Source organism: Petromyzon marinus, chromosome 38 (assembly GCF_048934315.1).
Source record: "Petromyzon marinus isolate PM22_M1 ecotype Great Lakes invasive population chromosome 38, UKy_Petmar_22M1.pri1.0, whole genome shotgun sequence".
Classification (NCBI taxonomy): Eukaryota; Metazoa; Chordata; class Hyperoartia; order Petromyzontiformes; family Petromyzontidae; genus Petromyzon; species Petromyzon marinus.
In genome coordinates this window covers 10,069,283-10,084,433 of record NC_133704.1, presented here as the reverse complement: position 1 = coordinate 10,084,433, position 15,151 = coordinate 10,069,283, and the positions used below count along the sequence as shown (strand labels likewise).

Here is a 15,151-nt window from a genome sequence, read left to right as displayed (position 1 = left end):
TAGGTTAATTGGACCCGGAGGCGTTCCGTCTACGAGCGAGCGAATATTGTGGGCATTACAAGTTGAAATTACTATTATTTGGTTACAGCCACTGGGGATTGGACCATGTAACCTCTTTTTTAAAACATCTAAAACACACACTTTTCAAATAATTGGAGGGGTGGGAGGAAAAAAAATGCATAATATCTATGTTGACAACATGCACAACACGTACCGCAGTCCGGACATCAGACCATAACACACCGTGCGTCCCATCACGATCGCGGCAGTGTTTATTTCACAAACTGCTGTGTACAATCGTAAGTGTTGCATGTTACACGGCTCCTCCCAGCGCTTCCCACCGAGCGACCACCTTGACAAGATTTACACTTCCACAACAACAAACAAAAAGAAACTCCCATCCCGAAAAAACCTCCCCCATACCGTCACAGATATTTTGGTCATTCTCCAAAAAAAGCACTCGCGAGATTCATCCGTTTGGAGGCACGACCGAGTAGACTCGTGTGGAACGATGGGGAGACGTGCAAAGGATCAGAGTTTTTTTTATTTTTACGAGCCCCACTCCCCGTTTTCTTCCCTCGGGAGGTGGCCAATTTTCGTCCATTGATGCCAGCAACTACCTCCGTAACGTTCTCCCTGGCAGATCGCAAACAACAACAAACCCCCAGGGCTCCACGGTGTCCTCACAGTCGCACCCCGACCCACCCCGCCCCTTCCCCCTCTCAGCTGGATACAGGCGGTTCAAGGGCCTCTGCTGCATCCGCCCCAATATTAACATTTAAAACGAACAAAAACTCCAGACAGTTTCTCGGGTATGTTAACATTCAACATCGACATTATACGAATCGAGTTTACAATGGCAAGAGAGCTCTACAAAGCAGCATCATGCAACCGGCCCTGACCAGCGGCCAGATGATTGGGGGGGCTCAATGCCAAATGAATATTTGCCGAGCACTGCGAGCTGCGAGCCTTCGTTTTGCTCGTTCCATATCTCCCGGGTCATGGTTGTTTAATGACCAACATTCTCATGCCTCCCGGCTTGACGACATTGCCCAGCAGCCTTTAGGCGTGGCGAAGCAAAATCCGGCGATGGCCGAGCCATGCGAGACACCAAAACTGTAGCCCCAACATAAAGATGCCCCCCGTATTTTCGCCTGCAGCAGACTGTTGGGGCAAGTGCTGTTTGCGAGCAGCTATGAAGGCCGGCACGGCACACGAGGGGCGACCGCCTTTGTCTCCCCCAGTGGGCGACATTTCCACACCCCGCGCCGGGTACTCATTTGAGGCCGAGTCGACCTAGGGGAGGCCCATGATCGGTTCGGATAATCGCGCCACCTCGTGGTGGCCGTGAGCGGGATTCGAACTCGGGTCGCCGGGTTCAGTAGCGCAGCGCGCTCACCACGAGAACCACCGCTGCCCAGCCTCGGCGTGGTGAAGCCAAGGCCGGCGATGGTTGACCCATGCTATAGACAACCAAAAACCGAGGCTAACACACACGTCGTCGCGCTGTGTAATTGTTTTTAAACGTCATTTACAATGTATTGCCACACGCATTGTTTATCAGAAGACACGTGGCCATGCCACTTTGTGTAACCCATTCCTTGACTTGACGTACAATTGGATAGACGCCCGCTAAAGTGGCGTTCTTCCAGATTTGGCCAAATCTACCAGCCGCGGCGAGGAGATTGGGGATTGTGACCGCGCCGGATTAATGTCTTAATGTCAGATTGAATTCACGTCATGCACTATGAAGCAGGGGGTGGGGGGGGTTAAACACCCTCCCCCGCCCGCACCACACACACGATTTCCTTCACTACGTGGGTTCCGCTAAGTCGCATGTAAAGTTTCAGAACATTTCTTTAGCTGTGGTTTTTTTTGGTTAAGCATTTTTTTTTTACATTTATTTTCGATTTAATAAGCCTACTTTTTTTGTAATCTGTACAGAGGTTGCTCCCTCCCCCACCCCACTGGCGTACATACACCGAGTAGACGTCCTTGAGAAATCCACAAGATCGACTCCTTCATTGGGCCGCGGGTGCTGGCACACAAAGCGACTCGACTCGGGGAGGGGGGGGATCGAACCGCGGGTCGACAACACGCGGACTTGACAAAGTCGCAAAAGTTCACCCCCCCCCCCCAACCACCCCCCCCCTTAGCCCCCCCCCCCCATCCTCATTCGCAAGGACAACGCGATTAGGCAGCAACTCATTCTGGCAGCGGGGTTTTCTTTGCGCACGCGCGCGCACAATTTATTGTCGACACGGGGCATTCCGTCCTCGTGTTTGGTCAACACTGCGGCGCCTCATGCGGGGGGGGGGGAGGGGGGGGGCTTGCTCAGCTCCCCAATTTAGATCCGGGTTGCAAGCCGCCGACGCGTCGCGAGCGCGCGCGCACGCACGCGCCTGATGATTGGTAAACGCGAACCGCTTGCGCGCACGTGGGAGCGAGGACTGACCGACGTTTGAGAGCGCAGCCCAGAACGCAGACGAGAGTAGAGCCACTACCAATGTGCGGTGGCGCTCGGAAGCTTTGCATTTCATCACGTTCGAACGCCTTAAAAAAGATGATGAAGATGATGACGAAGAGACGGCTTGTGGGGATAGGATGCCTGGAGGTCGACACAGCTCATGGGGGGGAGGGGGGGGGGGGCTCTGCAGTCCCAGGTAAGTGGCCCTAGCTGGGATTATCTCATGGGAGGATGATGATGATGATGGCGATTTCCACCGATCGTATTTTCTCCTAAAGGAGCCAAAGTGAAGAAAATGAATCCACTAGGCTTTGCTCGAGTGTAGGGTCCAAGTTCACGAAAGTACAGTCCGCCACCACGGATCACCTTTCGCTATGGTCACAATTCTCCTCTGCGCTCAAACTACAAAATCGTTAACAATGCAGTCAGAACGTGCAGCGAGCGCCGATTCAAACCAAGGGCTCCCTCCCTCTCTTAAGACATGCCGTGGAGTGGGACGCGTTTGGACAATCATCAGGAGGCGTGCAGGCGTGTAAATGGCAACTTGTGATTGAGAAAGATGGAAACAACCACAATGCAGGAGAGGCGTAACGTGGTTGGGGTTGCGAGGACCGACTTCAGTGTGGCAAAACGTGGTGTCGGTGCAGCTTCAGGGCTCATACAATGAGAACCACTCTGTGCGGAGTCGAACGCGAGTTGTCCTTGGTGTCAAGGCTGACCACACCCCACCCGCCGATCCCGGCATGGGAACATGGAATTCACACGACCACGACGAGCGCACATCCCATTGCTCGTCCAAGCAGATTCTCGTTGGGATTTCTTCGGAGGATACCAGCGCTCACTGTTTGAATATTATGGGGAAGCACGACCAGAAACACCTCTAATACGCATTCGCTGTTTGGTGCCACTGCGGTCATAATGGAGCGCTCATAGGGCCTCGTGGTCGTGGACACGCATGCCGTTCGTTTATTGAAGGGACAAACACGACCAATAAATGCTTACTTAGCGCCTCCCTGTGGGCGATAGGGTTTCAAATCCACGTGGGGCAGACCGCATGGCCCCAGCATCAGATGAGACATCGGGAAAATAAAAAGACATTTACAAAACAAACAAAAAAAATCACACGCAAAAACATCAGTCACACTATTTTTTCAGACTCCTCTGGGCGTGATAATGAACAGGGGTGGGGTAGTCAAGCCGCACAATTATTTAGTTTTTTTTGTTGCGTACACAACCTGCAAGTATCATGGGACCTTTTTTTGCCAGTATCAAAGTAAGAAAAAAATTATAAGTTTTACCCTTTCTGGCAATAAAACAGGTGTCAAGATGTTCAAACAGCACAAATAAACCAAGTCTGCATCCACCACACGCACATGCAAACAAACATTGCTCTGATAATATTCGCAGTCTGTGAAACCGATTGGCATACAACAGAGACAGCAAAGAGCCTCATTTGTGGCCTAGTGTCTCAACTACCAGCGTCGGACCAGAGAACGCCAAAAGGCGAACAGTACAAGGACAATGCACCCATCAGAGAGCATTTACAGCTTTGCGGGAGTGAGCAGCTTGCGTCGCAGCAGCTGCAAGTGTTCCCCGACGCGACACGAGAAACCTACGATGCCACAGTCACCTCCCAGCCCCACCACGCCCCCGGTTCCCCTTGGGGATGTGGTTCAACCGCTTCCAATGCTGCTCCAGGGCCTCACACCGCTTTGCCGTTAAGACCCCAATTCCACGCACAAAAAAATACACTACCACCACCACCACCAAAACCTCATCTCATTGCAAAATCAGAAAAAAAATGCTCACGTTTCTTTGCTTTTAAGCTATGAGAGACGTGCACAACCCCGCGTCTCTCTCTCCCTCTACCAAGCCCGTCGAACGCACACAAAGGTGTCCCTCGCCACAGTCGAAATTAAAGTCTCCCCTCCCCTCTCCTCTTCCCGTATGGGTAGAAAAGTTTCTCTATTGGCTGCAGCAGTGACGACAAACTGGTGCTCTCAATTAGCCGTGTCGAGCAGAACCCACCCTGTGTGTGGACATGTTCACTGGAAGGGGGGACCCCCCCCCCCCCTCCCCGTGATCGACCTCTGCACCGCCACCCACGCCCCGTTCCGATTCCTTGCGCCGCTTCGCCAACATTATACCCAAATATCAGCCCCCTTAAAAAAACAAAAATATTCACCCAATTTTTCGCACGGTGGAGGGAAAAAAAGCAACACCCCATTACATCAGTAGCCACAGCCAACACCCACAAACCATCAGCCCCATAAACACAGACGCGATAACATTCAGGTGTCTGAAGAAATAAGCCCGATAACCCGTTACCAAGTGTGCCCTCGTTCAAAACTAGCCCTCGAGGTTCCGGCGTGCTGCACGTGCACACCGTGGGCACGTTTACGCGTGCAGATGTGCAAGTGTGCAAGTCGAAGTGCCAGGAAGCCAACGAACAGTTTTGTGAACGTCGGCAGAGACTTGAGGGGGGGGGGGGAGAAAGAGAGACCCTGAACAAAATACGTGGACAGACATTTGCGAAATCGCGTCGCATCGCAGCGTTGACACCGCACCGAAGATTATAGACGTGGGGATATATATAACACGTGGCCTCACCGCTGGCCGTACCGGGGAGGGCCTGGTGGCCAAATCCCACATTGGAAGCGAACTGGGGGGAGAAGGGAGGACGAAATATCAGCAACAGCAGCCGCCCCAAGCAGCCTGGGGGGACGTGGAGGCCGAGGCGAGCCGAACTCGCGAGTGTGAACGGAACCAGCGCTGTCGCTCACCAGGCGTGTGGCATGTTCTGTTTTCGTTCGACCTCGTTCAACGTGGCACCCCCCCCCCCCCGCCTCGTTCACATGTATTCTTCAACGGTGATTTTTGGCCCGTGGTCCACTCAGCCGATGCACACATTCCCCACGGACCATCCCAGCCCCCGGACCCCCCCACCCAACCATCACCCCTGGTGACAATGCTAGTAATACAAAAGCGATTTATATTACCGGAACAAAAAGAAACCAAAGCTATAGCGGTTTTTTTTTTGGGGTGGCCATTTATATCTTAGGGTTAGGGTAGTTCAAAAGCAGGGTAAGTTTATCCCAAGTTCCATTTTTTTCATTAAGTAAAATATTAACGTCCAAAATAAAAATAAAAGGTAATGAACTCCGTCATTATTGACCGGCTCGAGCTGCGCCTTGCATCACAGCCAACGCGGACCCACCTGGAGGGCCCACCTGGAGGGCCCACCTGGAGGGCCCACCTGGAGGGCCCACCTGGAGGGCCCACCTGGAGGGCCCACCTGGAGGGCCCACCTGGAGGGCCCACCTGGAGGGCCCACCTGGAGGTCCCACCTGGAGGACCCACCTGGAGGACCCACCTGGAGGGCACCCTGCTGGTGGGGGTGACCACCACTTTGAAAACCACTGGTCAAAAAGCTCACGATTCACGCGCCGAATCGTGGGCGTGCGAAAGAGAGCAAATGTTCCGATTTAAGGATGACGTAAAAAAACGATACGCTGTGACGCTTGCAGTTGTGCTCGCGCGACGATGAGCACTGTAAAGATGAAACAATTTGCAAACTCATCAGTAAAAATAAAACAGGACAAAAAATACATAACCGATTGTGAAACGGCAGCTTGGGCATTTGATCGTGAAAACTCGTACAAATTTCCGGGGGGGGGGAAGAGGCGGTGGGAGATATTACTGCTCTTGTAGCCATCGTGGCGATCGTTAGGGGTTGGGGGGCAAAATAGGGGCATCCCCCCCCTATTATGTACACGTGCATTTCAAACTGGCAACGTGAATGCAGGCAAAGGGGACCTCATGCTAAGCAGCGTCTGCCACCTTCGCGGTGAAGCCAAGCCCAAGCAGAGTACGCGTGTAGCCGTGACCCACACCACTTTATTCATTATTAGCACGGGCTCAGCCACACCACGTGAGACAGAACATTACACACCTGGGCGGGGGGGGGGGTTAGTGGCCAGCCCACAACTTGACACGCACGGACGGATAACCCCCACCCCCCGCTCCACACACCTCCGCTGTACCCAACGGCTCCTCGCGACACTCGCCGCACTCCACAAGGCCTGCTGGGCTTCCTCATAAAGCAACACTCTTTCCGGAGATGTCAATTGTGATGCGCCGGCACTCTGGAGGCACCCCCCCCGAGATTCAGGTGCTCCTGAACTTTCCTTTATAAATAAGATTTCTTTTTTAGACCCAGGAAACAAATGTGACCCATGGGGCCCATCTGTTTTTGACTTGTACTTGCCTGTGAACAGGAGAATGACTTTGCGTGTGCAATGTACATACACAGCAGGATTATACGAATGGTAACTTGTGCGCGGGTCTGATTATCAGTACACAAACGGAAAAGGTGATCACTGGTGGGTGTGGAGAAGTATCATTTGGAAGTCAACGGATTTGGGTAATCGTTTGCGGGTGTATAACCCCTTAACGAGTTGGGCAATTTTACGGCAAAAGGTGTCCACGTTCAACCGCTTGTCTTCATCCTCAAGGTCGCACGCGCGCCCCTTGACCCCGAAGCGAATTACGTTCGAGTACATTTCTTGAACGCGTGCAGTTCAGGCGGGCGGGGAAGACCCATTTACACGTACGTACGGCCGTTGTGTTTGGAAACTTTTTTACGCGTCACATCGAGCTCAAGGGGTCACACGTTCCACCATGGGGGGGGGGGCGGGGGGGGGGTTAACGAAAGAATAAAACTCCGCAACCGCACCCGGCCCACACCCGCTCCACGCAGGGAGCACAACAGCAGTCGCGCACCACCACCCCCCCCCCCCCCCATCATTCGAGCACTTGGAGGCATCCGTGGCAGCGGTGACAGAACTAACGCTTCAGCAATCACGTACTTGGGGAGACGGCATCTAAACCGAACTGTGCTCGATTGTTGACATCAGTATTCACGCGACGCTTAATTCTTGGTATCGTTTCATATTTGCAAATGGTGATTTGATCTGTATCAAAAAATACAATGTTTTGACTTCAACATTTTAAATCGCAAACATCCACCCCGAAACGTTCAACTCTGCGCGATGTAAGTGATGTAACGACAACTCTTCGATTTTTTTTACTCTTGATACGGTCCTTGCGTGTTGCCGTAAATTCAATTGTATATACCCAATGGGCTCAACAGTTGATTTTAACATTATTATATCAGTTTTTAAATTCTACTTGCGATAAAGCTTTTTTATTCCAAGTAAGCAAGCAAGCATCCGGACTTTAAGTCCGTTAGCGAAGACCGGAATTTTTCAAGCAACGACGACACATTTAAAGAGCCCACACCACTCACAGAAGCCTGCAATTCAGTTAAAATGTTTAACACTGCCTAGCAGCTGATACATTGAAAACTAATTTCTTTAGAACTGCTCTGGGTTTAGTTTGTTGTCCATCCACCGGACCTCCGATTAGCACGGTTGGCCATGTGCGGTGCAAAAGAAGTTCAACATACATACATACATAAAGGTATGTTAATTAAAGCCATTAAGGTTTTTAAATTCGCTCCAGCACATACAAAAGTATAAGGATTCCATCACCAAGTAATTATTCGTAGCAATTAGCAACATCGGCAAGATATGACAGCGGGTTTTTGTTGCTGCTTAATCTTTTAAATTAAAGGCTTTTTTTTTCTTTCATATAACACGATCGTTATCATTTCATTGTATTTAATGGCTGGCGCCTCGGCCAAAGCATTTCAACAAGTGCCGCTTGCTAATCTAACAAACAAAAATAAACAAAGAAAAAGCCCTCGGGCACGCACACTTCACTATCTCTCTCTCTCACACACACCACTTGGGCCCTCCGCAAATTCTGCTATACACATCGTTGGTATTTGTATTTTTTTTCGGGGGGGGATTATTTTAAATAATTATAAAACGTGCGTTTTTAGCTGTTCGCGGCGGATGCCTCTGCCGTCTGGACGTCCTCGTCTTGCTCCGACCGCTCGGGCTCATGGGAGTCTCCGTTGGCGGCCGCCACTCCGTTGGCTGCGGCCTCCGCCGAGGAGGTGGCGGCGGCCGCGGCGTCGTCGCCGCCCTCGGCCACTTCGCCTTCCGGCATCACGAAGCCCTTCTCCGAGAAGGCCTGCTTGTGCGAGGTCACCATCGCCTCCAGCTGCTGCACCTCGGCCTTCAGCTTAATGATGTCGTCCCGCCTGGAACCCCACCCCCCCCCACAGCGCGCAGCCACAGGACAAACGCAGGTGTGTTAACGTCACGCGCGTCACGGTGTCGAGGCACAAGGCCCCTCTCTGCGCGCGATGCCTTGCTCATTTCGTCAAGGAGCATGAACGGTCACGTGAACTCCGGTCATCATCACAGACGCGGCTTTTTGGCCGCCGGCCATCAAACAAAGACGGTGGTCACCGCATCGCGGGGCGCTTTCAGTTGCGCTTCTGTGGCCGTCTGGAACGCGCTCTTCCTTCCGAAATTAGGAAGCCACTGAAAACGAATTTCTTTAAAATTGCTTTGTGTGTTTATTTTGTTGTCCTTCCCCCGCACCTCCAATTAGCACGGATGGCTACGTACGGTGCGAAAGAAGTTCAACAAACATACATCACGGCAGCATTACTCCACAGAATTCACCTCTAGAATAAAATAGTTTCATGTATGAGATAAAACATTTTTTTAGAGGTTTGCTTATGTACAAATACAATCCTGAGAGTGCCCGATTTTGTTGGACCTGTGAAGCTAAGCAGGCTTGGGCCTGCTTTGTACTTGGATGGCAGAGCAACAAGTATCGCCGCCTTGCGCTGCGAGGCGATCAGAGAGGAGAGGAGTGCAGGACTGGATTGTTGAGTCTATCTGTGGAGAGCTTTGAGTGTTGCACTTCATTTAGCGCGCGGGTTGCAATTTTATTTTGCTCAGTCTGTGTTAGCCGCCGAGGGCGTGGTGGGAATCTTTCATTACACCTGTTGTTGTGTGCCCCCTGTGCCGTTCCCATGCACCGATGTCCCGTGGCGGATTAAGCTAGTGCGGGGCCTGTAGGATATGTTATAAAGGGGGCCCTAAATTTAAAAACCCACCAAATGTTTAACTTGCATAGCAAATTGTATTTTTTCATTTGCTATACAGACAGATAATACGACAAATCGCCAACCTGAAACACCCAGTCGTTCATAAAAGTTGAAGGCAGTAAAGTACTATAGTAATAGAGCAAGTGCAAAATCACTGAACCGGAATTGATAGCTTGAAAGCGTTTAGCGCGGGGCCCTTGAAAGTGCGGGGCCCATAGCATATGTAGCTACCTTTGCTACTAGGATAATCCAGCACTGCCGATGCCTACCTTTATTGGCACGTAAAATAAAGACCGATCGATTGATTGTTACGTCCCTTCGCACAGGCTGTCTTCGCATTCTCCGGTTTCCCCTGGCAAAGCCAAACACATTAACCAAGTGGAAATGGCCAAACTACGCTCTGATCCACTCTCAGTTGTTAAATGTCGGTGTACTAGGTGCGCAAAATGTCCCCTCGCTAATATTATCGGTTCAACCAATCAGTGAGTTACCAGTGCCCATGCGTGGTCTTTCTCACTGCTCGCCTAATAAAGTTACTTAAATTACCTCCCGCCTGCGCCTTCACTGAGACTCGTCAATTTCGCCCCGTCACAGACAGTCACGATTAGGTCTCTGGTGCATAGTCGGAGATTCAAAACTAACTTTCTAGACTGAAAACTCATTGCTTTAGAACTGCTTGTGTGCGTTTTGTTTGTTGTCCTTCCCCCGGCACCTCCGATTAGCGCGGATGGCGACGTACGGTGCGAAACAAGTGCGAGTTCAACGCGCATCGCGCTTTTCAGGATTTTTCTTCCGGCTACCGTCATCGTTTCGCGAAACGCTGCGTTGACAAAATATCCACAATCGGTGCTTTCAGTGGTTCTGCACGCGGCCGCTCGGGGGCAGGGGGGTCAGCAGGAGCAGCAGTACAGTCGCTCACCCGAGCGTGGGCAGTACGATCCCATTGACGGCATTGAGCAGCTCCAGGATGTTCTGCATGCTCGGCGCCGAGATCTGCAACAGCAACGGGCGCAGCAGAGTCACCGACTCGTCGCACGAGGTGCCCGCGATTGACGCTTACTCGGCCAGCAATGATTCACAAACCCCCCCCCCCACCCCCGATTCCCCCATGTGGAATTTAATAACCAGGGGTCACGATTTTTGGCTGCGATTAGATTCGCGGGTTATTTGATTTTTGGGTCTATTGCGCCGTCTGCGCGAGCACGTACGTCAGTAGAAGCGCCGTCAGCAGTCTCAAATCGGTTAATCCACGGACGTGTGCTTCCATCCTGTGACCACCACCCCCCCCCACCCCCGTAGCTGCCAGCGAGCCTTGGTCACTTCACGTGCCCTCTAAGCGGCACGAGCGACGGTGGCGACATCGGCGTCGCCTAACGGCGACCACCGGGATCAGGCCGAGCGGTTTCACCTGCGGGGGCGCGATGCTGGGCTTGGCCCCGTTCTTGTAAATCTCGTTCATGGTTCTCTGCAGAGCCACCGCCTGCTGGGTCAGGTGCTTCAGGTACTCGGAGCTGCCCACGGTCTTCTCGTGCACGTCCCCGAACTGCGCGCGGGCAGGCACACACCGGGGGGACTTACGCGCGTACCGATCGAGTGCGACGCACAGATTTCAAAACGGTTAACCACCCGCGCTTAAAACTCGCGACGCGCGCAAAACCCGCTTCCCCGCCCGCTCGCGCACCTGCGCCTTGTAGATGGTGTACGTCTCCTTCTCGTGCTGCAGCGCCGAGCGGAAGTCTCCCTTGCTTGAGAAGACGCGTGCCAGGAGGTGGTGGCTGCAGGGCACACGCACGCACGGAACATGAGCGCACACAGACACCACGCACACAGACACCACGCACACAGACAACACGCACACAGACAACACGCACACAGACACACGCACACAGAAAACATGCACACAGACACCACGCACACAGACACACGCACACAGAAAACACAAAGACCCCCCCGCCCCCCGTATAGCCTGTAACAGACTGTTGGGGCAAGTGCTGTTAGCGAGCACCTATGAAGGCCGGCACGGCACACGAGGGGGTGGGTGGCCAGCACCACGCCCGGCCGCATTTGTCTGACCCAGTGGCGATGATTTTACACACCGCACCAGGTACTCATTTGAGGCTGAGTCGACCTAGGAGAGACCCAAGACGAGTTCAGATATTAGTCACTGGTGTTAGCCATGAGCGAGAATCGAACTCGGGCATGCGGGTTCGGAGCACACCGCTCTATTCGCTACACTGTCGCTCTGCTGCACATACACACACATGCACGTAGACCTATATAACCTACGCACACACACAAGGAGCAACACAATCACTGACACAGTAACTCTTAAGTGTCCATGAGCGCCATCTGGTGTTAGAGGGACTCCTATTAAATGGACTTATTGACGTATAACACGGAATAATTCTCGTCATTGTGAATATAAATGAAAATGTAATCAAACAACGCGTCTGCTTCGTCAACGGCAACGATTCAGTAAAAGAAAATTCGGGACCCGTTTTTCGACATTGCTGGGAATGAGACAAGGGGGAGGGGGGTGCGATGTTGATGAAAACGATCTTGATAACGGTACAACCAAAATGACGATAATGAATGACATTGACTACAGACGATCGTCATGATCATGACACGGACGCCGAGAATGACGTTGATGATAACACTGCCGGCTAAAATAACGACGCCTGTAGGTTACAAATTTTGACGAGGACAACGATTGATGAGAACAATGATGACGGCGACGTTGCGATAGCTTCCATTCTGCATGACGACGACGACGACGCTTCCGACGACGCCGTTAGTGCGCGTGGTGGTGGTCGTGGTGACGACGACGAATACCGACGACGTTGCGATAGCTTCCATTGGACATGACGACCACGACGACGCTTCTGACGACGCCGTTACTTGCGCGCGGTCGCGACGACGACGTTCGAAGCGGCGGCGGCTGTCACCTGAGTGCGGCGCGGAGGCACTTGCCGCCGGCGTACTTGACGTTGGTGCCGTGCGCCTTCTCGAGAAAGCGCAGCGCCAGCTCGTACTCGCTCACCCCGTGCAGCATCAGCCCGATGTTACTCTGCGCGCGACGGGAGAGACGCAGGTCAACCTCAGGTTATATTGCCGCTCGTTGTCGTCGAAGCCGCCCCCCAACGTCCATCCCCGGGCTGAACTTTCCTTTTGCGTCTCGTTTGTCGTCCTTTTCCCCGCACCCTCCCGGATTGCCACGGTTGGCTACGTGCGGCGCGGAAGAAGTTCGACACGTGTACACACACACGTACGTGTACACACACACGTACGTGTACACACACACGTACGTGCCGTCCCCACCCACCACTGCCGTGCATGGACACTCACCACCCCCTCCCCATCCACAACACCCCTCCAACGTCCCAAACCAGCCCCAAACGCTGTGTCTGAGGGAAGGGGTGGGGCTTGAACATAAAGGGGCGGGGGCCTGAAGAAGAAGGGGCGGGGCCTAAAAAGGAAAGGTTGGAGCTGTAAGAGGAAGAAATGGGGGAGGGGGCTATTCAGGAAGGGGTGGAGCCTACAGAGGCTTAAATTCTCTGATGATTTAAGGGAATAAACCCATAGAATCAAATAAATGCAGCGGGAAGCATAGGTTTCATGGCACCGATCCGGCCACAGTTAAACTGGTTAGGCTATACGGGGAAAGTGTCTGTGGGTGTACGTTCAGGATCGTCAACCCAACTTCACTTCCCAAGGCCTCGCAAGCAGCCTCGTGGCTGCGAGGCTGCCAAATCCCGCTGCTCACAGCACCTAGGCGATGAAACGCCCAGCAAGGTTGAAGGCTGTGGCACTGTGCATGCTTTGCACGCCGAATTACGAACCCGGCCACCTGAGTCCGATTCGCTGGCCGAGGCTTAACATCAGTGGTGTCAAGCAAAATGCGAAATTGGCCCTGGGTCTCCTCCCGACCCCCCCACTAACCCCTCTTTTACCCAACTCGTTGAGCATGGTGAAGTATGGTCCAACAAGCCCCGACGACCGAGACATTATTATTATTAGTTTATTCATATTCGTGTTTATTATTATTATTAGTGTTTTGCACGAGGCGGCACTTACGTCGAAGACGGCCATCTGCGGGTGATCCTCTCCCACGAGCAGCAGCGCGAGGTAGCGCCCGCGGTAGAGGAGCTTCAGCGCGGCCGAGATGTGCGCGTTCGTGAAGCAGTAGAGGGCAAAGTTCATCTGGCAGGATGGCGAGGAAACGCGCGTCACGCGGGGCACGGCGTGCGTGCGCCAGCCACCGTTAGCCCGCTCAAAAGAACGTTCCTAAACTCAAAAGGGACGCGCCTATCGTGTCCCACGGCCAAGAGCCGATTGTTTTACAATAAGAGCAATTTGTACGCGGCGAACGTACCGTTGGGTTAGCGGAAACGAACAAGAAGGGACACTTGCGATGAGAGTCCAACCGAGACGGTTACATAATTGATTCTTCAATCGAATCGTAGCCCACAAAATCGTCTCGATCCGACAATTTATGAAATCGCTTGGGGGGCAGTGAATGGATAGAAACTACAGACACACAACAGGGTAAAGCGCCCTGGTTGAGAGAGTGCAAATGCAGGGAGGTACTCACGTATTCCTGGATGGTGTACGGGCTGTCGATGCCGAGGACTCGCTCGCTCATCATGGTGGCTTTCTCTTGGCAGCTCAGAGCCTGCAACATTGTACGAGACAGAGACAAAGGTCACCCGAATAGCCTTGAACAGACCCTGTTGGGGCAAGCGCTGTCAGCGAGCATCTATGAAGGCCGGCACGGCGCACGAAAAGGGTGGGTGGGCCAGCACCACACCCAGCCGCCTTTGTCTCCCCAATGCTTATATTTTTGTTACACTCTGTACCAGGTACTCATTTAAGGCTGAGTCAATCTAGGAAAGGCCCAGAACCGGTTCAGATAATCGTCACTGGTGTTGGTCGTGAGCGGGAATTGAACTTGAGCTGCCAGGTTCGTAGCGAAGCGCGCGTTAACACCTACGCCAAATACCAAGAGCCCCCATTATAGCCTTTGTCTCCTTAAGTGGCGATGTTCACACGACGCACCAGGTTAACCATTGGAGGCAGAATCGACATGCGTAGAGAAATTAAGACGTTTGCACGTACACAAAAACACATCCGCAGCGACAACAACCGCCATTCGCCACTAAGTGGCGGTGACGTCACCACGGCGCTTGTTCCGGTCTAAGCACACACACACACACAGACACACGCACGCTGGCGTGTGCGTGGCGTCGCGTCCCCACGCACCTCTCCGTGGTCGCCCAGGATGTAGTGTAGGCGTGCGAGGAGACGCAGGCAGGCGATGATCTCGGCGTGCAGCGCGCCGTACACGCCGTTGTAGAGGTTCAGCGCCTCCCCTAGCTGCGTGCAGCCCTCCTTGAAGAAGCCTGCGCGGCGGCACAGTCCGGCCCCACACACACACAGACACACACACAGACACACACAGACAGACAGACAGAGCGTGTCAATGTCGTCGTCAGCCAATGGTTTCGCTTGCACGGTGCGTGCGAGGGAGAGGGAGGGGGGGGGCAGGCTCCCTTTCGTTGCCGCGGTGACAACGTGGGGGCAACTACTCGGGGGATCGCCGTGATCCGCAGCAATCCGGGGAAGTTCCTCCCTTGTCGACACTGCCCCTGCCT

The 15,151-nt window shown here is 53.1% G+C and overlaps 1 protein-coding gene across 2 annotated transcripts in view; it reads right to left on the bottom strand.

Moving 5' to 3' along the window:
- Positions 1-249: 249 nt before the first annotated feature.
- CLUH (CLUH binding protein of NUMT mRNA) overlaps positions 250-15,151 on the bottom strand; it is a 74,616-nt gene continuing 59,714 nt past the window's right edge. For both annotated transcript variants that reach the window (XM_032967643.2, XM_076072651.1), the window contains exons 22-29: positions 14,760-14,899; positions 14,092-14,172; positions 13,575-13,700; positions 12,446-12,567; positions 11,179-11,272; positions 10,906-11,040; positions 10,417-10,490; positions 250-8,636 (exon numbers count right to left, since the gene is read on the bottom strand). In XM_032967643.2, coding sequence (XP_032823534.2) covers positions 8,369-8,636; positions 10,417-10,490; positions 10,906-11,040; positions 11,179-11,272; positions 12,446-12,567; positions 13,575-13,700; positions 14,092-14,172; positions 14,760-14,899 — 1,040 coding nt within the window. In that variant the 3' untranslated portion in view covers positions 250-8,368. The remainder of the gene's footprint in view (positions 8,637-10,416; positions 10,491-10,905; positions 11,041-11,178; positions 11,273-12,445; positions 12,568-13,574; positions 13,701-14,091; positions 14,173-14,759; positions 14,900-15,151) is intronic.